Genomic DNA, 24,208 nt, shown 5'->3' on the forward strand with positions numbered 1-24,208 from the left:
GAAGATTTGAAGGTTGTTGGTGGATTGACGAACAGAATCAAACTGGCGATGTGTTAGATGCATAGTTTACATTCTATGTGTGTGTGTGTGTGTGTGTGGGGGGGGGGCGGGGGGGGGGGGGGGGGGGGGGGGGGGGGGGGCTTATACTTTCCCTCCGGCTCTTCTTGTCTTGTGGAGGAATAATCCCTTCACTGCTCTGGATTTAAGCATCAGGAAACCCGGATGTGTCCCATCCCAAACTAAGATGGTCGTCCATGACAACGTTAATGCTCCCTGCTAAATGGGGTGATAGTCTCAGAGGGGTTTTGATGTGATCAAACCTCAGAGCAGGGTCAGACACACAAACCAGGGCCCAAGACATGCCTGCCAGACGTTCCAGTATTGCCCACAGGATCAATTGTAAATATGACAATAACATAGAAGGTATTAATTTGATGTTTAATAAATAAAAATCACTTTAATTTATATTTTGTCCATGTGAGGTTTCATTTTCTACATTTAAACCATAAACATTACCAAGCAAATATGCATAAAGACATAAATACATGAGGAAATATTTAGACAAATCATTAAAAACTATTAAAAATGTTATTCTATGTTAAAATCAATTGACAAATATAGAGAAATAATTATTGTTCCGAAGTTCTGAATATTATTTTAATGTTAATTTATTTGTTTCTAAGAGATATCTTTATTTTGAAAAAAAATAAAATAAAATAAAATTTTATATATATATATATATATATATATATATATATATATATATATATATATATATATATATATATATATATATATATGTATATCTCTATATGTATATGTAATTTTTTTTTTCAATTATTTTAATTTTTTTGGCATTCCTATTATTCTATAGTTGTAGTGATGAAGGAGGCGATGGAGTGAAAATATGATAGTCTGGCTGATAAGAACTGGAGAGCTTTCCCTCAATCAGTTGATTTTCAGTCTAACTGGAGTGGAAACCTTTGGGTGAAAACAGAATCGAAGCAGAGAAATGCGTCAGCATCAGGTCATCAGAGCACTTTAATAGAAACTTGGTGGAAAGTCTGGTATTCGTGTGCCGGTACCTCAGCATGACCTTGATTATAATCTGCTTTCTACTCCACTGAGAGAGGATTTTTATCCGCTGAAACACCACGTTAACACGTGTCATTGAATCTATATTTCTGAAGAAAGACACCTACATCATGCTGCAGATGCCTTCCTACACACAAGGCTACCAAACATCCCACTGAGTTCACCATCATCCTCGGACACCATGGCAACAGACGAGGGAGCATCAAAGAGCTTAGACGATGTAAAAACAGCAAATGATTAATCAGCTTCACATCTGTGGTGTAAGAACACGGAGATAAACCGAATAACTCGGCGAGACAAGCTACTTTAGGAATACTGACGATTAATACATGTTCTTTCTGTTTTCATATTTCATTAATCAGAACACAACAAAAATCACCTGCTGTAAGCTTACCAAACGTCGTGTCAAGGTAACTTTACAGACACAGTCCAGTTAAATCCAGTTCATCATAGTGCAGTTAACACAAAACCAATCCTAATCCACATTTATCCAGTTTGTCACTGTAATAATATAAACCAGTTCTTCAAAATAATTACATTGCCATGGAAACCGATGGATTAGATAAAATCATCTTTTTTATTCAATCCTCAAGCCTGAGCTGAACAAGGAACTAGAACCAAGAAGAAAACCAAAACCAGGAGGTAAAACTTACATCAGAACCAGAGCCAGGAAGGAAAACTCCTCTAGAACTAGAATCCAGAGGAAAAACCTCCAACAAGACCAGGACGGATGGCCCTCTAACTGGACCAGTTGGGATGGAAGTAGTGGTTTTATGGCTTTGGCTTTGTACTACATGTGCTTTGTATGTGTTTTTTCTGCAATTGTGTATTTGCAGTTTCCGTTACCATGGAGATGAACCAACATCACCAACTAGGACTTGACCCTACAGCAGCGTCTCTCTATTCCAGTCCTCAGGACCCCCTACCCTGCTTATTTTAGACATGTCCCTCCTCCAAACCGCGTGAGGTTATTAAACTTCATCAAGTTCTTTGTAGCCTGAAAACAAACCCTTTATTTCATTCAGGTGTGTTAAGGTAGGGTTTCCTCTAAAAACATGCATGGAAGGGGGTCATGCGGATTGTAGTGAGAAATACTGCCCTACAGTGACCTCAGTAACCCTACGTCCAGCCTCAGATTGAAGTTTCCATCTCAGAGAAAAGCAGATACATTGGCCTGGAGTGAGGAGCGACCCAGTTCTGATGAGCACCAGATACGAATAAAGTGTCCTACTTCCTCCTCCACATTTGTGTGCATCCTCTCTGTTAGAAAAGAGGATTGTATCTCCTTATATAAACATTGAAAGATGATTTATTCCAAAACTTGTTCACTGTTAAAAAAAAAAAAAAAAAAAAAAGCAGAAAGCTACAATGTAAGAACTTCTGATTCATTCTGATATCTGGAAACCTTCCTTGCATCTGAAAGGTAACTTTAACCTGGAGGATGGCAACGGATTTACCACCAGGTTCGTTTGACTTTAGGGAAAGAACATATCCATTTTCTTCTTTGACAGCTGATTTCTTCAGGGATAGCTCTCCATGATCCTTGTTCCAGATGATCCAACACTGCTTCAGGCATGTTGAGGTCTGGTTTCTGGGGATGATACGTCCCTCCATCTTTATTCCAGCTCTTGTGTCATGTGCCATATCTCAGCCTTGTCTTCATGTTACCCTTTCTCAAGAATGGCTTATTGACAGCGACACGACCAAGGAGAACATTTCTAATGAGGCTTCAGCCAACAGTAGATGGATCAACATAAGGTCCAGATGCATCTCTTAAATCCTGGTTCGGGTCTTGGCTGGATTTGTTCCTATTTCTGTAGGACATCATTACTTTTAGATTAGTTGTAGACAGTTTTTGTCCTCCACTTGTCTAGTTTCTGCTCACCATTCTGAGATATAATACACTAGACTGTCTTATTTTTGTTGATTTTCACCGTTGAAACAAAAGAAATGAAAACAAATTGTGTGTCTGAGAGCCTAAAGATCCAGTTCAAACTGCTTCTTAACCAACACAACGGGTTTATTCCTTAAGTTTGGGGCCTTTAAATGTTCGGAAACATTTTAGAAGTGTTTTATCAATGCTTTTGAACTGAGGAGGGTGGAGGGGGGGGGGCTCTTTATGTCTTATGTGTTCGGAGATTGCTTGTAGATTTTCAGGTCCATTATGGTTTGAGAACATCCTTTTCTTCTGGGATTATTTTTATTTTCTGGTTTAAAGTTCGGTTGTATGAAGGTGTTGTATGAACCTGAAGTAGGCAGCAGTCAGAGTTCCACCTTCGAGTTTATTCAGTCACATAGTAAACAACAAATGTGTTTAGTACAAAAAACACATCATATCGTGACTGAAAAGGCACAGGCTCAAGCATAATACTTATATTCATGCCTGTCCAATTAATTAAGCCATTGATCGAACAACAGCCTGAAACCTGAAGATATTTGCATTGTTTTGACAGATTTGTGATATTTACAGCGACTGCTTCCAGATCTCTGCAGAGGCTGATGTTCCAGATCAGCTGTGCTGTGTTTTCAGCAGAAGCTGGTTTGGAAAGCCAGACCAGAACTTTTAATTTTCCTGAACAGGGAATCGAGCTGCTTTGGACACTGAAAATCTTAAAATGTATCAGAATTTAGAAGTTCTGGTGAAGTTTGGTTTAGAGTCCCTCATCCGAGAAAAAGTGGTCCCAGGTCTGTGATTGGTTCCCTGCCCTCTGTTCCCACGCTGCTGCTTCATGTTCAGGCATTAAGAAGGATCAGATGAGGACTGGGGGTCAATCCACCTTGTTTCCCAGGAGGCTTTGGGGTCGGCGGCCTCTGAACCTGCTGACTAAGCTGCCAGCAGAGATCAAGTTTCTGGGTTTTATTCCTCAGGAAAGTCCGGGCTGTCTGATGGGCGCATCTTGGGCTGCGAGTTGTCCTCTTCCCGCTGTCAGCTGAAGGGTTTAGTCTGTGTTTCCTAACACCTCCATGTTTAGATTTCTGAGAGTCTGCGGGGAAACCGAGCTCTAAATTAGATCCAAACGAAAGCAGATTTGGAGTTAATAAAACTTTAATGATGTCTGTGGGGGAATTGGATGATGAAGATGAGGAAGAGACATTCAGAAGGTCAGCAGCTGTTTCGCTGAGTTTAGTTCAGATGATGGTGGCCCCCAGGCTCCCTGACATGTGACCACCACACTCCCAGTGTTTCCAGAGCAGACTCCTCATCATCATCATCACCTTCATCCAGAATCGCTCTGTTTCATTCTCTTCCTTCTTGTGATTCTTTCGTCTCTTACTGATTGGTTTTTTCGTTGCTTTACATCTCAGAGAGATTTTATGTCCTGCAGCATCCAGGAAATAAAAAAGCAGAATAAATTCAACTTTTTTCTTAAGTGTTTAAGAAAAAAATCTCTTTTCCATCAGTTCTTATTTTATTTATCTGTTATTCTGTCTCGATATTTTCTATAACATAGTTCAATTCAGCCTTTTTGAATAAATATATTTGACTTGAGTTTTGCAGACAGGTGGAAAAAAAATCCTAATCCATTTAAAGCAGGGGTGGGCCTCAAGGGCCACAATTCTGCAGGGTTTCCAGGAACAGTTGTGCTCATACGTATTTATCCCCTTTCATTAAAGAAAAGACTGAATTTACAACAGTCACTCAAATAACTGGAGACTTAAAAAAGGAACAATAACTAAAAATTTGCAAAAGTATAATTTAGTAATATAAGACAGTTTTTTCATTTAATTGAGTTAAAACAAATGTGTCCTGGACAAATTAGAGCACTTTTCTGTTGAACAGTGGGACAAAATACCTGTCAACAGGTGCAGAAGTCTGACTGAGAGGAACAGAAAACACCTGACTGTAGCGGAAACATTAAAGGATTGTTCAACAAAATATTAGTTTATAAGGTTTATAATATAAACCTGCAGGACAGCGGCGCTTGAGGACCGACGTCGGACGCCCCGATTTAAAGCTTTTTTCATGGAAAGTTTTTTTTCAGCAGGCATTTAGTTTAGTTTTAGTTTAATTAGTTTATTCATTTAACCAAATAAATACTTGGGTGGTGGTAGTTTAATGTTTTTGAAACGCAAAATGAAGTTAATGTTTTTTCATGTGATAAAAATTGCCAGACAAGATTTTCATGTCTATATGTTTCTTTATTGTGATTTATTTATTTGTTTATTTCATAACAAATAAAAGTTTTATTCGACCTAAGTGAAATATTTCAGCATTGAAAATGAAACCAGAAATATATTTCTTAGGGCTGTGATGATTCTGCTGCTATAATGCCCAAGAAGACAAGTAAACAGATCAATGAAAAAATAATAAAAAAGGACAAAAAAAAAATTATAATAGATTATTTTTATTTACTTGAAAAAAAAAAAAAAAAACATTTGAAAATTGTGAAGCAAAAAATCCAAATCATTGATTTTTTTTGCTTCGATTTTCCACCCATACCATTTCTGTCATTTCTGAACCTTTTTTATTTGTTTTTCACCAGGATTTTTCCTTTATTTTCCAGAAAGTTTAGATGAAGAAATTAAATTTAGAAATATTTGACTTGAGCTCTGTTTACGGGTCGGGTCCTGGATCTGTTTAAACTAAACGCTGCCCCAGTTTTTGTCTTTAAACTTAAGAAATGAGCTGAACTTTTCCCATGCAGGGGTTTAATCCTGCTGTGTGAACGGGTTGTTGGAACTGTGATGTTTCTCTGCAGGCGCAGATTGCCTTCCTGCAGGGGGAGCGACGGGGCCAGGAGAACCTGAAAAAGGACCTGGTGAGGCGGATCAAGATGCTGGAGTACGCCCTCAAACAGGAGAGGTAAGATTATGCTTTTATTCAATTTAGCTTTATTTATACAACACAAAATCACCTGAAGGCACTTTACAGATAGAAATCAATTCCTTCTGATCGTTCTGGTCTTTAAATTTAGATCTAAAAATTTTAACTGAATCTAAATCGATGAACTAAACAGAGATCTTTGGTCAGCTTACCAGAACTTTCTTCTTTCTTCCTCGCCATCACTCTGAGGAAGACGAGAGATTTCTGTGGGTTCTAAAGGGACGAGTTGTCTCCGTCTCTGGTTAACTGAGATTGATTCTGAATAGAAGTGATCGTGAACAGGAATGCACGGCTGATTTAGACCATGTGGGATTTATCAACAGCTGATTACTATATAACCTGCTATGACTGGGTTTAATAAATACAGATTTATTTACTTTTTTTTACAAACCACCTTAGTTTTATTTATAGGATGGAGTTTAGCACAGTTTCTGACAACGGGTGATAAATGAGGCCCCTGGTGTTTCATTAGTTGTAGGATTAATAAAGAGTGAGGATGTTGGGATGTTTACGCTCCACCCTCCTGTGTGTGAGGAAAACGCAGCCTTGATAATTTGGTTTATTTTCATCCTCAGAGCTAAATACCACAAACTGAAATATGGGACGGAGCTGAACCAGGGAGACCTGAAACCTCCCAGCTACGACTCAGGTGAGACTAACTTGTTTTCCTTCTTCTTCCTCTTCTTCTGCTGATAAAAAAAAAGTTACACTTGAGTCATAGTGATGGTCCAGCCTCACCGCTTCTCATCATGATGTTGACCGATTTAAAAAAAAAAAAAAAAAAAAAACTGTAACCATGGTTCAAAAATCCATTTTAGGTTTAATAGGTCAGGTTTACCTTCATGACAACTGTGAGGGGAATGAATTTTATTCTAACTCGCCCGTTTAAGAGTAATTGAATTTCAAAATTTTGCATATTTAGGGGTGTGTCCTTTTGATTGACAGGTACCCAATCTCCCGCTTCAAGTAAGAAGAACGTAGATCAACCGCGGTTTTTAGCCGGTTAACAACGTGACTTAGCTTTAGCCCGCTTATCCCCGTTAGCTGGTTAGCTCCTGTTATCTCCGGGTTAGCTCTTAGCTACAGAAAGCTCGAAGTTCGCTCAATGTCAATCATCCACCATGATGCTCACAGCCCTCCTCTCAGCGCTACCTCTTTGCCCATATTTTTATTTTCTGGGCGAGACGACATGCATGCCTTTGGCAAGGTGGCGATGGTGGGAACCGCCCACCGAGCTTCAATTCAGCTCTTCAGAAACCTATGGGTGACGTCACGGAGGCTACGTCCATCTTTTTATTTACAGGCTATGGTGCGGTTATATTGGTTGATTAATATTGAGGTGGTGTCGTATTGTGAAGACATAAATAGTCAAAGCATAAATCTCAAGACAATTTTCACTAAAAGGACAATAAATTAAATACCATCATATCTTTTTAGTTTTTAGTGCTTCTGGTCTTTGACTCCACCCCTCTGACGATGTCACAGCACAGGAACCAATCATGCTTGTTTCGTTGACACTTGTAGTAGAGGCGTACCATCTTAGGTACCTCATGATTCAATTTGCTTACGATTCAGGGTACTGTGATTTTATTATTAAACTATCTGGCTGGATCTTCAATGGATCCTTTTTCCCCATTAAGGTTTTTTCTCTCTCATTACGTAAACTTTCGGTTAAACGTGGGGTCAACTTCAATATCCTGTGCAAACATTCAAGACCATCCATCACCTCTCTCCTACGCTATGTCTTACCTGGTCACCACTCCAAGTGACCAGGTGATCAAATCACTGCACCCTGAATCGTGATTTACCCAAGATGGTTCGCCTCTAAGTCTTTGTCTTTGTTTCTCTGCCACAGATGAAGGGAATGATGGCGACGCTCCGAGTTCTCCAAACAGCAGCCATCAGCTTAGCTGGAAACAAGGACGTCAGCTTCTCAGACAGTAAGTTCCCTCACACACGCACACACACACACACACACACACGTCCACGGCATCGTGGGACAGCAGGCAGTGAGTTTAAGTGTGTCTCAGGGATGAAAACATCTTCCTTGTGGAGATTAACTCATTTAATGGGACTCAAACACACGCATCCACTGGGAACTGTGTGCGCGCGCGCGTGTGTGTGTGTGTGTGTGTGTGTGTGTGTGTGTGTGTGTGTGTGTGTGTGTGTGTGTGTGCGTGCGTGTGTGCGTGCGTGCGTGCGTGTGTGTGGTTAGACAACTGTTAAAATCCTATAAGACAATTTTATTCCAGAAAACTACACAAACAAAAAAAAAAATACTGAAGCCTGAACCGGTGGTGAGTTCACTGCTTGTTAGCACTGCAGGACTGTTGAGCATCTGTTATAAGCTCAATGTCTTGATAAACTGTGGGTCGTTAAGTTTCTGTAATGTTAATTTGTGTGCTCCTAACATTCATGGAAAATTAAGTATTTGTGATGAGTTTACTGTGTCTTTGGAGCCTGTTTTTTTTTTTTTTGTTTTTTTTGCTTGCTTGTTTGTTTTTTTCAGAACATCTGCAGATGCAGGAGCATCGTGTTTTTGTCCCAAACAGAGCTTTTTTTGTTGTTTTTTTTCAAAGTTTAAACAATTTGTTCTAACATTTTTCACCTTTAGGACCAGACTTTAAGTCCAGAGTCAGACCAGACTTGAGTTCAAATTTTAGGATCAGACTCGGTCCAGATTTTAGGATCACTTTAGAACTGGATTTTAGAACAAGACTTAGAACAGACTTGAGGATCAGACACAAACTGGACTTTAGAATTGGACTTTAAGATGTGACCAGGACCAGACTCTGATCCAACTTTAGGGCCAGACTCAAAGTGGACTTTAGCACAAGACTTTAAGGCTGGACATGGACTAGACTTCAGGAACAGACTTTTTGGACCGGACTTGGACTGGATCTGATGGTGCTGATGGAGACATGTTTCTGTTTGATGCAGAGCTGCTTCTGATTGGATAATAACTCATAGCGACCACTCTTTTTCACTTATATAGAGACATATTACACATGAATAAACATAAGTAAAAGTTAGCAGAAGTTCTGATTTGCATCCTCTGCTTTTAAACGTTTTAAAACCACTCTCACCGTGCATCGCAGTGTGTAAGGGTGCCGCTTCAATGCTGTGTTTGGACTGTGGCTGCGTGTGTGTGTGCGCGCGCGGGTGCATGGGTGTGTGGTGACAGTGAATGGAGGATTGTGTGGAGGCCTGTTGCGATCGGAGAGGCTGGTACAGGAGCAGGAGGAGGAGGAGGAGGAGGAGGCTGACCTCTGAACAAACACTCAATGCCGTTCAGAACAAACCTCCATCCCTTCGAACCAGAACCGTCCTGCTGTCTGCGGTACCAAGATCCTGTTGAGGAAGAGGAGTTTAACCGTTCCAGCTGTGAGCAGCTTCGTAAGCAAACTTCTGAGTTAGGCTGATGAAGATACTCAGTGGACGGTACCAATCCAGTTCTGCTCTGTGGATTCAGGTTCTGTTCAGCGGCTGGTACCGATCAGGTTCTACTTTGCTTCGGTTTGAGGTCAGACTTAATGTTTTCGCTTCATGTTTGAGGGAAAAATCGTCTTCAGATTTCTTTAGATCCAGAACCGCTAGAAACCTCACACACGAACAACTTTTCCTGTCGTCTTTTTCCAGATGCTGTTTCTGACTTCTTTAAGTCTGAGCTGTAAAACTGTTATGTTTCTGCTACGTTGGTATAATCGTGTTTTGCCGCGAGGTTACAGGTTGAAGCTTCAGTCAGGACTCTGAATCTTGTCATGAAGTTGATCTGATTTAGTCTTTCGCATGCAGAAGATTTACCATCTAAATGGAAATCATCAAGGCTTTAAATGGTTTTAAGCTACTTGTGAGTCACCTTGTTATCGCATTTTTTTTTTCTTTTCTCTTTCCTTTGCTTTATTTACTGGAACCAAGGCAGAAGCTATTATTAGATTTTTGGGGTGATCAATATCATCACTTGGATCAAGGAATTTTTTCAAGAATCCTTTACAGGCAGGTACAAACATCCAGGAACGTTGGTGGACTTTGTCACACCCAGGTTTTTCTTCAGTAAAAACAAAAGGTTGCTCAACTTAACGCCACTGAATTTTCAGCGCTGATTATTGCATATTTTTTATCATGTTTGTTGAGTTGAGTTTCCTTTAAATATTCCAAAAGATGTTGTGGTTGGCTGCAAAACAACACACCTGTTCTGCAAAAACAAGATCTCGTTCTTGTTAAGACACAAAAACCCAGAAACGTGTTATAACTAGCTGGCGACTATCGAGTGTGGCAGTGCGGACTGTACATTAAAACTCTTCAAAATATCTGACAGTTTGTAAAGATAATTTTGTGACTGGCTAGTAAAACATTTGTGATAATATTACTGTTTAAAACTCATGGTTGTTTTTGTACAGATGCCAAAAATACCATTAAATGGCTGGTTTCAGTAACGTGACGTTCTCAGTGTTTCTCATTAGCTGCTCCTTTACAATGTGATGGCGGGTAGAAAAGGGTATTTGTTTAGTCCTACTGCCACTAGATTCACCATATATCCTTCTCTAGACTTGACACTGAGGGCATTAATATAACTGTATGACATTATGGATACATTATGGAAACCAAAATTATTAGAGAAACAATACAATAAGATGCACACTTCAACATGGACACTGGTATGATGCAGGGTTTGTTTTCACCAGCAAGCTGTTTATAAGCACTTTTTGCTCATTTGTTGACCCTCAGCTGCTCCTTATTGGGTATAACATTAATTTAAGCTATCTGAATTATGTAAATTTAAAATCAAGTAGCTTCATTATCATTTCATCTATTTACAGATGATTTTTACAATGAAAATGTTATGAATAATGTGAATCTCACTGTGTATGTACCATATAGTCTCTCAATAAACACTGGTTTTTGCTGGGTTGTAAACCTTCTGGACAGGATGCAAATGCCTGGAAAACCTTTGTAGATCAACATAATCTATCTTTTGCAATTTACTCCACTGTTACACACTACCTTTCCTCGAAATCTGCTGATGATATAAGTGATAGTACTTGGGGGGTGGGGAGATCTGGAGATTGAGTTATATTGAGTTTAAAGGGTTAGAAGATCATGAAAATATCTGATTAAGTCTAAAACCTCCTATTTGAACTGTAAGAAACCATCAAACCTGCTTTAATTTAAATGTAATTTTAACTTAAAATAATTTTAACCTAAATATGATTTTAATCTAAATAGGATTTTAACCTAAACAGGATTATACCATAAGCATGGCTAATACTGACTTGAACCTGAACAATTTTTCTGCCTTTCGTGGTTTGCCATCATTATACTGTTCTTGCTTGCTTGTGTGTGTGTGTGTGTGTGTGTGTGTGTGTGTGTGTGTTTACTTGTACCTGTCTGTATATAAACATTTATTGGTTTTTAACATGTAAAGCACTTTGTCATGAACCCTCTGAGTGAAAAATGCTATAAACTGAGTTTTGAAAGGTTGACTAAATAATTGGATCTGTGTTGTTTCCGCTTTGTAGGTGTTTGACTGAGAAATTATTCCATAGGGATGTTTGAGAAGCACTGCTCTGCAGCTCAGTTTACACCTCAACATTTCCACCCAAAACGTTTCCCTTTTGAGAAAATATTTGAAAAGAAAATGGAGGGGAAAAAAAAGACGTTTATCTCCATGCAGGAAAAAATGCAAATGGAACCAGAAACAACATGCACATATTAGACCTCTAGTTGGACAGTGAGACTTTAACGGCGCACCCAGATGTTTCCTCATAAACACAAAACCCAACAGAAGCGTTGTATGCTAACCGCTAGTTATCTGGCACATGTAACCTACGCATCTTCGCTGATGACATAAATAACACAAATATGACACGGAGGTCCACTGCTGCTGTAGCGCTTTTTGCTTAAACAGAGTTTTAGTGAACAAGTGGAAAATGATGCAAAAGATGTGACTGTAGCTCAAAGATTCCAGTCACAGTTTACACAAATGATAGAAAGTGGGGCTTTTTTTTTTTTTTAAAGATTTGGCTCTTTTTGACTTGCCTCCCATGGAGGAGTCACCCCTTTCGGCTCCTAAATGGCTCTTCGTTTAGTATCCCTTCATTATTATCTCATTTTGCAATCATGAGGGGTTTGTTTGTTGTTAAGCAGTTTTTTTTTTTAATCATAATAGCCTTCATTTTTGTGTATTTTTTCATTGAAAAATAAAGTTATATTTAATATTTTAATCAAACCTTTTACCAAACAACTGAACACAAAATCACATGAAGCTAATAAAGGAAAAAAGCTCAAATCAAAGCATTAAACTCTTTAAATTTGCAATTTTCTCCATTTTTACCTCGGTACCATTATTCTATTCTATTCTATTCTATTCTACTGTTATTTAGCAGACGCTTTCATCTAAAGCGACTTGCATATGAGTGAGAACACACACTCCTACCCAAATAGGCACATCGGGGGGCAACTTGAGGTTCAGTGTCTTGCCCAAGGACAGTTCGAGCTACAGGAATAAAGCTACAGCCGGAATACATTTCCCATCTTCTTAGAGGCCCTTCATTCTTTCATAATGCTATGATCATAATCTTTCCTCGGATGAAACTGACTGCCCGACAAAATAAAGCTCAATCCCTTCTGATGCGTTCGGGAACGACTCACTAGTTTACACTGAATAGACTCGCCTTGCGATGCAACAAAGTTTCACTCTGAATGCCATTGAGAATCTTTTATCCCCCCCAACACTCTGTAACCATGTAAACGAGTGGCCAGAACGCAACAAAACATTTTCATTTTACTCCCAGCTTGTAGTGTAAACTGATTCGGAAGTAGCACATTGCCTTGTAGCTCCACACTGGAAATATGGGATAAAAAAACATTGTATTGTTAATGATTTAATTGGTTTATTATTGTATAACAATCAGTCTGAGGATTTACACTCTGACCCACTATGTGTGTTGCTCAGGTACCTGCAGGAGGTCGGTTACACCGACACCATCCTGGATGTGAAGTCTCAGAGGGTGAGGGTGCTGCTAGGCCTAACGGGAGACTCCGGAGAGAAACCATCGGACAGGAAGAGTGAGCCCATGGTCAACGGCACCGAACCGTCCTCCATGAAGGACAGCGGCATGGTCAGGTACCACATCGGCTTGGTCCCGACAGAACTGGGAAAAACTGTGATCATTTTCCAATGACTAACAGTAAACGTTGTGTTTCAGTAAACCCGAAGTGTCCGACTCTGCCACTGTGCTGGAGGCCTTCAAGTTCATAGAGAAGGCAGCCGCTGAGTTCAGCGATGAAGATGAGGATGAGGACAGCGATACCAAGGACAAAACCATCTTAGACCTGGCGACTGTAAGCCAGCACATGTTTAAATCTTTTAATGACACAGAAATTAACAGTGTCCTGCCGGATACCAGAGGCCTGAACTGTGAAGCTGGTTTTTCTGTTACTCCAGTCCTCAGATCTTTACACCGTCTTCCTGTCTGTCAAAGATTCGAGTTCAAAATCCTGCTGTCAGTTTATAAAGTACTGAATGGTTTCAGACCAAAATACGTTCAGGATCTTCTGGTTCGTTATGAACCAATTAGATCTCTTAGGTCATCAGGGACAGGTCTACTTTCTGTTCCCAGAATAAAACCAAACATGGAGAGGCATTTTCAGGGTTAACCCTGGGTTTTCTGTCCTGCAACACTGGTTCACATCTTACAGCAGTCAGCATGGTACCATCAGCTGAATGGATAACCTGCTGGGGAACAGGTTATGTTCTGGATAAGAGATCACCAAAGACAGAAGCACCACCTCCTAACCAATCAGTTCCCTTGGAAAATGACCTGCTCATTTTTAGAACATCCTGTATAAGTATGTGCAAAGATTGTGAGAGCAGCAACATAATCGAGCCACTTTAAAAGAAAACAAACCATGTGAGAAATTAACAGTTAGTTTGATTAGAGGCGGCAAATAAAAAAGTTTTTAATCTTGATTTAAAACAGCTGAGCGTTTCGGCAGACCTGCAGTTTTCTGGGGGTTTGTTTCGCAAATGAGGAGCATAAAAACTGAACGCTCCCTCTCCATGTTTGGTTTTATTCTGGGAACAGAAAGTAGACCTGTCCCTGATGACCTAAGAGATCTAATTGGTTCATAACGAACCAGAAGATCCTGAACGTATTTTGGTCTGAAACCATTCAGTACTTTATAAACTGACAGCAGGATTTTGAACTCGAATCTTTGACAGACAGGAAGAGGGTGTAAAGATCTGAGGACTGGAGTCATGGGATCCACTTTCTCTATCTTCGTGAGGACTGGAGTACCATTCTGGACTAACTACAGCTGTCTGATGGACTTTTTAGGGAGACCTGTAAGGGCAGCGTTACAGTAGTCTAGTCTAGACAAGTTTTTCTGAATCCTGTTGAGACGTCAGTCCTTGAATTCTCTATGTTCTGTAAGTGATAAAAGGTGACTTCACAACTGTCTTAATGCGACTTCTAAAGTTCAGGTCTGAGTCCGATGAAATAATATTAGTAAGTATAATCCCACAAATCTACGCAGCAACAGAGTCAGCAATACTATTAGTCCTTTGTGGTTGTTGCTGCAACAAGACTGTTGCTTTTTGTCTGGATGATGTGCTTAAAATCTTGAAGAATAATTATCTGCTTTTCCATGTTTGCGATTGTTCAGATCACATCACTCCTGTTTGTTTATGTGGCCACGTACTGATTGAGATGGAAAACCCAGAGTTAGATTACTGAGTTAAAAGCCAGTTTTGTAATACTGCTCGTCATAATTGCAAATGTCTGGGTAAATCCACCCAGGTAACCGAGATGTATATCTCAGGTTTGTTAATGCAGCTTTACAGTACAGGCATCTGATCTCCTTCATGTGGGAACTCCAGCAGATGGTGAGGAAGAAGCAGTCGTCCACCCCGTCCTCCACCACATCCGACCTCAGCGACGACCCCGACACTGAGGAGGCGCTGAAGGGTTTTGACTTCCTGGCGAGTCCAGATGAGCTGGACGGGTCACCCGAGTCGAGAAGCGGCGAGGACAGCGGAGAATGGGGTGAGATATTTACAGCTAAACAAGTTCTCAGTGTTTAAGCAAAATTCTGCTGCTGGTCTCCAACACACCAACTTTCACACTCTGAATTGATTGCAGGTGAAACCTTCTTCTCTCTAAACAGAACATGGCAGCATGGCTTAGACTGGTAATGCTGCATTTGACCGAAGTGGACATGTCTGGTCGCATACAGAGCATATCAGCACAAACACTTCCTATGCTGTGAGCATGTTGGTGGAGGGATAATGATCTGAGTTTGGTTTGCAGCTACAGGACCTGGGAACCTTGCAGTCAGTAGCAATGTTGACATGTTTTAGAAATTCCTATTTAAACCATCTATAAAAAATAAATCTATAAAGCTCCAGTTGTTTTTTTTTTTTTTAATGCCATTTATGATGCTGCAACAGGAAAACAGGTTCAAGAGTCAGGAGACATTGTTTACCACTCATTCTTCTTCCAAGAGTGTTTTTACTCTAGAAAAGGTCTCCTCCCACATTCTTCTCAGCGAATCCCTGATAGTGCTGAACGTGTGGACAGTGTATGCAACAAGTCAGAAACAGTCTAAACTAATTCTCACTTTAATAAGACTGCAGCTGGAGCATAGTCTAAACCACTTTTGGTCTGCAGTCTTCATATACATATGACATTAGCGATTTATAGGTTGCAGTTGTGATCATACCTGGACTGTTAGTCTCATCTTGTTGAGTTTACATCCATCGCGTTTGAAGGGAATAATCATTTTGACATGAAAAAATGATCAAAACAGAAACAGCCATTCAGGATGAAACTGGTTTCTTGTGTAAACAAACAAGCTGTTGCGTTTATTGTTGTCTTAAGTCATTTTTATGCTCCTTGTACGGACATAAGTTTGTATGTTTGTTTCAAACATCACTGCCCTCATAGTTTCACGTGTCGCTTACGCTGGTGTGGTTGTTAGCTAATACATCCACCAGAGGAAAGTTCAAAGTCTGTCTTCGAGTTTCAAAGTCAGTTTAAGACAATAACAAGCATTGTGACGATGGGGGAGAGCATGATAAAGTTCGAACTCAAAGACATAAAATGCAGTAGATCACATTGGGCCATTAAATTCATCATCTGCTTCTTTGTTCCTTCTGAAATCACATCAAATCGAGCCCATGCTGACTGCATGGAGAAGCAGTGGCCTCTGTCTGATGTACCACCTGAGCTAAACGCCACGTCCAAAACCATTCATTTCTGTCCAGTTATTTAGTTCCTGAAGCAACATTTCTGTGATCATTCAATAACCGTGCTACCCTGGTCTGACACTACAAACTACAAACTGGCTGCAACAGGAATCGGCCCTTAGTGCAGGGGTGCCAACTTCAGCCAGAGGTCCATAATCCAGGTGCCATAAAGTAAAAGGCCCGCCATGTTTTTGGATCTACTTGTGCATTTAGAACAGGTGTTTTCACAAACAGGCTCATCTTCCTCGCGGTGGAGCTGAGCTAATTAAATTCAGCTGGTTGGAGCAGCTGCCAGGATTTTTACTTCCTGGCACCTGGATTTTCCACCTCTGACTTTGGTCCTGCAAGTTATTGGCGTTCCTGTGCAGCAACACACCTGACACACATCAGATTTAATTAGCAGATTTGTGCAGAGCTTGACATAGGGCAGGGGTGTCAAACTCCAGTCCTCGAGGGCAGGTTTTTGTTGTCTCCATGCTCCAACACACCTGACCGAAATCCATAAATATGTTGACAAGAAGCTGGTGGATCCATTTGATTTGAATTAGCTGTGTTGGCAGAAGGAAGCAACAAAAACCTGCCAGATACCGGCCCTCTAGGAATGGAGTTTGACACTCTGACATAGGGTCTTGTCCACACGTAGCAGAAAACGAAGATATTTTTCTCTGATTTGGCCTGTCATTCAAGCAAAAACGCAGATTTATTCAATCAGAAACTGTTCTTTAAAAAAAAACAAAAAAACAAAACAATGATTTACATGTCTGCATGTGGACATATGTAGTCTGTGTTTTAGGTTTTGAAATATCACTCATTGTGATTATAAAATTCCATGACGTCACACGGCTGACCTTTGTTTTCAACAGCATGGACGTCCTCAAATCTGTGTTAGTGTTATCCGTTGTCCAGACGCTTGTGTTTGTTTGGTTTTCTACACCTCCGTCAGTACTGCTCCACATAGATGACCAAAGGCAAAGGACAAGATTAAGGACAGTTATTTTCTGCTTCTCTCTCCGACCATGTCACATTCGAGGAATGTTTTGTGAACAAATCAGAAATTTGTATGTTTTTATCATATACTTTTATTCCAATCAAGCATTTAATCCAAATACTTGAGTGCATTTAAACACAGATACTGAGTGGACCATGAACTTTGCTTGAGACCAAAGTATTCTGGACAATAGGCAACCTCCTGTGGTTACAAGTGAAGCTTATGCAGAAGTGCCAAAAAATGAAGTTCACCCCTCATCTGCGAGGCGCTCCAAAACAAAGCAAATCCCCGTAGACTCCCATGTTTAATAAGCCAACTTCACAGCAGAAAGAAACATGTTTAGTCTGGTCCACAAAAACATTTTAGGTTTATTAGGTCATGTTTACCCTCAAGACTGTGGGGGAGAGTAATTTTTTTTTTTTAATTCATCCATTTATACCCAATTCAATCTCAAAATTTGGCTTAAGTGTGGGTGTGTCCTTTTGATTGACAGGTACCCGATAGTGTAGCACAAATGCGTTTTTTAGCTGGGCAACAGTTATTTAGCTTTAGCCCACCTACCTCCGTTTGCTGGTTAGGTCCTGTTAGCTCGGTTAGCTCCTAGCTACATGGAGGTCAGAGTTCAAGAGATGTCAATGACCCACCCCCACGCTTACAACCCCCCACTCAGCTCTATCTCTTTGCCCACTTTTGTATTTTCGGGGATTTCAGCGTGACGCTGCCAAGATGGTGACGGTAGGAACCGCCCAGTGAGCTTCAGTTAAGGTCTTCAGAAACCTACAGGTGACGTCACAGTGCTGCAAACCCCAGTGATGCAGGCAATGTTGGACAGAAGAGGGCTTGAGGATGTATAGTTTTAAGGTTGTTGGGTATTTTAAATAGATAATGGTTGTTAAACAAACTTTAACATTCAAAGATTCTTAGATGAGTCATGAGAGCTGTTTGGAAATTTTATAAATGATGACAGAAATGTCTGATCTGATCTCTATCTGAGACAAGATGAAGCATTAGGGAACTGTCTTTACATAACCAAGTTTTCAGCTGTCGGTCTGCATGTCCATCCACTTTACACCATATCATCCTATTTTCCTGTTACTTAGCAACAGGTTCAGACTCATTGGTGACAGAACATTCTCCTACGCAGCGGTGACTCAGCACTTCAGATAGTTGGAGAGGATCGCTGAGTCAGCACTCTGAGCTGTCGTTGTCAGAGAAGACTAATTTCACCTTTTTCTCTTTCCAGTTTCCTCTTTCTGGAAGAGATTTTTCGCAAACAGATTAATCGCTCCTGTCATCGTTCTTTTCAACATTCCTGTCATCGTTCTTTCAGCGTTCCTGCCAACGTTCCTCTTGACGTTCCTGCCAACGTTCCTCTTGACGTTCCTGCCAACGTTCCTCTTGACGTTCCTGCCAACGTTCCTCTTGACGTTCCTGCCGTTGTTTTCCTCTGTGTTCCTGTAGGTGGCAGCAGCAACACATCAACATCAACTGCAGCGCCTGTCGTCACCTGCAGAGGCTGCTGCCAGTTTTTCAGGGTTTCTGCCATCAACAGTTTATATTTCATGTTTTCCTTTTGGTTTTTCTGGGATGTAACTAATTTTTGTCGTTCAGCTCTTAAATGCCTCCAGCAGAATGCTCTTATGAAGAGCTGACATCATCATCCTCAGAGATGCATCAGGATTTTTTTCCGATGATGTTTGGATTTCTTTTTTTTATTATTCTTTTTTTTTTTGTCTCTTCTTGTTCATCATTCACGTCCCTATCACGTCATTTTTATTGAAAAAGATTTCTCAGGGAAGTTCGTGATGAAGGTGTTTTCTTGTCCGTCAGGTTCTCAGTCTGGAATCTGAGCAGCTCAGTCAGGATGACATGAATTTGTTTAACAGCATCCTGTGGCTGAGCTCGCAGATGGAGGTGTGTTTCAGCTGCAGGATGACTGAAGCAGAGAGGATGGAGGATTCTTCAGAACTTTTGTGTTGATGGGTGATGAATCTCCATCAAGTCAAACCTGTAAAAACCAGTAAAAAAAAAAAAAAAAAGTCCTCCCTCCTTTCCTCATCTTGTCAGAGGTACATTGATGGTGTTGTCGTTCATCCAGACAACTTTTTTTTTTTTTAACTTTCCTCCACCTCCTCCTCTTCCTCCTCCTGTCGGCCTGTAGAGAAGGAAGAGCAGTCTCCTCTTGGTGAACTGGCCTGGGACGTTGACCAGGGACTGATAGCTCAACTTAAGGAGCAGTACAGAAAGGAGCGCAAAGGCAAGAAGGGGGTGAAGAGTAAGTCCTGAAGCCGGCCTTCATCCTTCCTTCTCTCGTGTTTCCACAGCCTGCTGCTTTGTTTCTCTTTTTCTTCAGCTTTAGTCCATCACCTCTAATGATTCTCTGATTTCCTCCAGTTAAAAAAATAACTTGGAGCATCAGTTTTCCTCTTCATCACTCTTTCTCTACATCCACTTCTTTATAAACTGAATCTCCATTTCTTTTCTTTATTTCTTCCTTTCTTTAATTTTCCCAGATGCTGATCCTTCCTGAAGCATCACTTTAATTCAGCTTTGATCCTGTCTTTGTTTAATCGTTCTGCGGCTGGAACATTTCGTCCCTTTTCTGTGATTATCGTTCATCTTTTTCTTTTCTGTTTTTCATCTTTCTGTCATTCATTTCTTTCTTTTCTTCAGTTTCACATTCCTTTGCCTTCATGCTCTGCAGATCGGCTGTTCTGTTTTCCTTCTTAATGATGTCAGCTTCTCTTGCCCGCATCTTCCTGATATTTTTTCTCTTTATGTCACATGTCCATCCTTCCTCTTCCTCCTCCTTCAGGACCAAACCGGTCCAAGCTCCAGGACATGCTGGCCAACCTTCGGGACACTGAGGATCTCCCATCCATGCAGCCAGCCGTGACACCGCTTTCCCGGCCCAGCATTCCCAGGATCAACGAGCATGAAGTGGGACGGCCTGAAGATGGTAATCTAGCTCCAACCCCACCCCCCCTCCCAGGTCTGTTGCTCAAGTACAGCAGCTCATAAATGTTAAAGCTTGGGTGTTTTTGTCCATTTCCTCCTCACAGAGCCGATGACATTTCTTCCATCCTCTGGGAAGTCATTCATACTGGGCAGAGTGGACGAAGCCGTGTCCAACGAACTTGGACTTGGCGAACTGGCCGGACTGACTGTAGCCAATGAGGCCGAGAGTCTTGGATACGATGTACGTGATGCAAAAGGGAAAATATGTCAGACCACGCCCCCTCATTAACATATTTAGTTTTATTAGATTTTTCACATAAACAGATATACATATGTATAAAATTATAATATTAAAATCAAAATGATATAATAATAAGAATAATACATAATATACTGTGTAATATGATAAACAATTGTAATATAGGAGGGATACTTCATCCTAAACATTTTCAGAATTGATAAGTTTTTTAACTACTCTATTTATTTTTTTTATCTAAATAAATAAATGATGCAATATAATAAACAGTATTTTCTGTTTTACAGATAATGAATATTATTACTATGAATCATAATGTTAGTGATTATTAATATTCTAACAATGATATAATATAATTTTAATGGAATATTTTCATAAAGCCATTGTTATCCTTATCTGAAAAAGAGAAAATATTTGTTGTATTAACATTAATAATTATGTTTTTTTTATTTTCTCACTCCGCTACGATCAGTGGTTCAGTTGAATGATTTCCTGTCAGCAGTAGAAATGAAAAACCATAAATTATGTCTCTGGTACTTTGTTTACTTCCTTTTTACCATCATCCCTGCAAGAAAACCCCCCCTATAGATATCCATATTTTCACAGACCCTGGTGGATCAGACAAGACTGTAAAAACCTTCTTCGGTCTCCCAGCCAGCAGCCAGTCCAGCTGACTAGTTTACTTATAGCGGTTTTCAGGACTCCTTTTATTTAACAGATTTGTTTCGGTTCTGACCCTTTCTCAGATCTCCAACAACAAAGACGCTCTGAGGAAAACATGGAACCCAAAGTTCACTTTGCGGAGTCACTTTGACTCGGTCCGGAGTCTGGCCTTCCACCCGGTGGAGCCGGTTCTGGTCACTGCCTCTGAGGATCACACCCTGAAACTGTGGAACCTGCAGAAAACGGCACCGGCCAAGAAGTAAGAGTCCAATGTTTGTTTTCAGTCTGAAACAGGATCAGATTACAAGTTCTGTTTGTTCTGCGTTGAAACAATCCGAAGTTTTAATAAACTCAGACAAGTTCTGTAAAGTTTTGCAGAACTAGAAGTTTTTTTTAACTCCGTCGAAAATCAGTTGTAAAATCCCAGTCTGATCTGAGGGTGATGGTAGTGATGGTGGTAGTGGGAGGGGGACAGGGAAGCGCTAAAGATGATGATGACATAGAACATGTCGGAGACAAGCAGAACCTCATGCCCTGCTGTTACACATGCTGTGTTTTAGTTAAAGCTTCTGTCTCTGCTTCCACCTTCAGGTGTGCTGCTTTAGACGTGGAGCCCATCTACACCTTCAGAGCTCACAGGTGAGATCCTGCTGACCCCGAAATGTTTACATCTGCACTGCACAAGTTAAACTTTTTGATAATTTGACTCCAGTTGACGTGTGTGTGTTAAGATATTGAATTAAAGAAATGGATAAACTGATATAAAGTGGATTAAACCAATCTGTCTGTATAGTGGTGCGGTTCTGTCTGTCATCATGAGCTCCAACGGGGAGCAGTGTTTCAGTGGAGGAGTGGATGGGACCATTCAGAGTTGGAACACCCCCAACCCAAACATTGACCCTTATGATTCGTATGGTATGATCCAGATTTTCTCAACAGAAAATCTTATATTTTTATTCTTTCATTAAATTAAGCTTAATTAGTGTTTTTAATGTCTGTAATATGCAACTTAGATTTAACTTTGTCTTGTTGCAGAGCCCTCTGTCCTGCGGGGGGCGCTCTGCGGCCACACAGACTCGGTGTGGGGTCTGGTCTACAGCTCGGCTCATCACCGTCTCCTGTCCTGCTCAGCTGATGGGACGGTTCGGCTGTGGAGCGCCGCGGACATCTCGCCGTCTCTCGCGGTTTTCAATGAGCGAGGAGGTGAGAAACCATCTGCATGGATACAAAAACCATCAGAATCCCTGTGAAGTTGCTTCCACATTCTGGCAATCAAACAAGAATTGTGTCAAATGTTTGTTCTGGTTGTTTTAGATTTATGAACCTGGTGATTTATCTGATAAATCACAAGTGTGTGGACTTTCTCCAAGACCGAAATAATCACAGAGCGAATTTTACTGTCATGTGAAAGTTTGAAGCTAAAGTTGTTAATTATTTAGTATGGTTTGGTATCGCCACTCATTTCCTGAATCTATTCAATTTTCTTTTTGAATATCAGACATCAACGTATAACTATTTTATAAAACACTGAGTCTGTTTACATGACAGTCAAATAAAGACATCTGAAAGTAATCAGATTACTGTGATCATCTGATCAGGTGCATCAACATGCACTATAGAAATAGAATATTTGAAACATCATTGTCTAAATTTGCTTTTATCAGATTTATTTCAGAGTATGTACATGCGTGGTGATGTCACTTCCTGTTATTTTCTAAAGAGTCTGTTGACATGACAGAGCCCACAGTCGCAGTGTTAGCTGCTAATGTGAGAGATATTAAGATGCTGAATGTTGCATTATCTCAGAGAGAAGCTGGTTTTGGATGTAAATTAAATTAAATGAAAAATACTTTATTTCTCCCCAAAGGGAAATTCAAAGTGTGAAGGGATACAGGCAAACTATTAGTTGTGTATGTATGCAAAGATCTCAAAACCATCGATAAATCACATGAGATTTGGGTCACTTGTCATTGAAAAAGGAAACATGTAAAAAAAAAAAAAAACTGTCAGTTTTATTAATTATATTGGATTAATTTCCTTTCAGTCTATAAATTTTTTTTTAACCCTGCATCAATATTCAGTGTTGTCCGGGTAATAAAACTGTATCCTGATGAGAACGATGAAAACGATTAAACAACTGATTGGTTCATTTTCTACACTGACACAATGTACAACCAATCGTTTGCTGCAACTCAGAGTTGAACGTTTGGATTAATTTAAAACTTTAATCTCTTTTAAATAATGGGGTAAAGACAAAGCTTGCTGCAGCACAAACATTTGACTGAATGTTTGTTTGATTCAGAACAGTTCAAAATGGATTTCTTGAACATTAAAGGTGCATTCACACCAGCCTTTTTGATTCAAATCCCAGTCCATTTGGCCATAAGTCCCCAGCGCTTGGGGAATTGTGAATGTACAAACAGATTCTGATTCAAATCACAGAAGCGGACTCTGTCCACCTACAAAGGCAGGACTTGTTCTGTTTCAAGCAGACAAATTATAGGAAGCAGGCTTCAAAACAAAGACAACCAAAACATACACACATATGAGGTGAAAAGCTGCTCCAGACAAGAGATCTGTAGTACTATGTGTGTGAACACAATGTCAGTCCCAATCGGACCGCGTCTAGCAGACTTTCCTGGTGTGAAGACAACCTAACATCACAGGAACTTCCTCCTGAGAATCAGTTATATCGCAGATTGAGTTTTAGATTTCAGAGTCAGTGAATAAAAACTTGTTAGGCTTATTGCCATCTTCTCATCTAGTCTTTTTTTTAACATTTATAAGCAGGGGTGTTCCACAAGGTTCTCTATTAGGATCTTTTCTTTTTCTTCCCTCATCACACTGATATTTATGTTCTGATAAAAGTCAGTTAATGTGTGTTTCTTGGCAGACAGCAGCTGTGTAAATGTTTCCCCTGCTGTTATAGGAGTTCTTGTTTCCTTTCTGTGGTTCCATCTCACATCTGTGACTGTGGTTCTGTCACAGAGCTTGGTATCCCCACCTCCGTGGACCTGGTGAGCAGCGAACCGGCTTACATGGTGACATCCTTTAACACCGGACACATCGGACTTTACAACATGGAAATGCAGCAGCTGGTCCTGAAGATGGAATCCGCTGGACCGCCAGGTATGACCACAGACAGCCACATGCAGAGTTAAAGAGACACGACAG

The 24,208-nt window shown here is 40.3% G+C and overlaps 1 protein-coding gene across 2 annotated transcripts in view; it reads left to right on the plus strand.

The window, feature by feature from the left end:
• Nucleotides 1-24,208, plus strand: part of LOC306772060 (striatin-like) — a 42,929-nt gene that overhangs the window by 13,853 nt on the left and 4,868 nt on the right. Inside the window, exons 2-14 of one of the 2 annotated variants that reach the window (XM_079261449.1) lie at nt 5,796-5,899; nt 6,496-6,569; nt 7,776-7,860; nt 12,876-13,046; nt 13,129-13,264; nt 14,802-14,967; nt 19,973-20,116; nt 20,220-20,356; nt 21,118-21,293; nt 21,626-21,673; nt 21,828-21,949; nt 22,070-22,237; nt 24,023-24,163. In XM_079261449.1, coding sequence (XP_079117575.1) covers nt 5,796-5,899; nt 6,496-6,569; nt 7,776-7,860; nt 12,876-13,046; nt 13,129-13,264; nt 14,802-14,967; nt 19,973-20,116; nt 20,220-20,356; nt 21,118-21,293; nt 21,626-21,673; nt 21,828-21,949; nt 22,070-22,237; nt 24,023-24,163 — 1,672 coding nt within the window. The remainder of the gene's footprint in view (nt 1-5,795; nt 5,900-6,495; nt 6,570-7,775; nt 7,861-12,875; nt 13,047-13,128; nt 13,265-14,801; nt 14,968-19,972; nt 20,117-20,219; nt 20,357-21,117; nt 21,294-21,625; nt 21,674-21,827; nt 21,950-22,069; nt 22,238-24,022; nt 24,164-24,208) is intronic. The other variant, XM_079261450.1, reaches the window with a different exon arrangement.

This window comes from Telmatherina bonti, assembly GCF_933228915.1.
Source record: "Telmatherina bonti genome assembly, chromosome: 3".
Classification (NCBI taxonomy): domain Eukaryota; kingdom Metazoa; phylum Chordata; class Actinopteri; order Atheriniformes; family Telmatherinidae; genus Telmatherina; species Telmatherina bonti.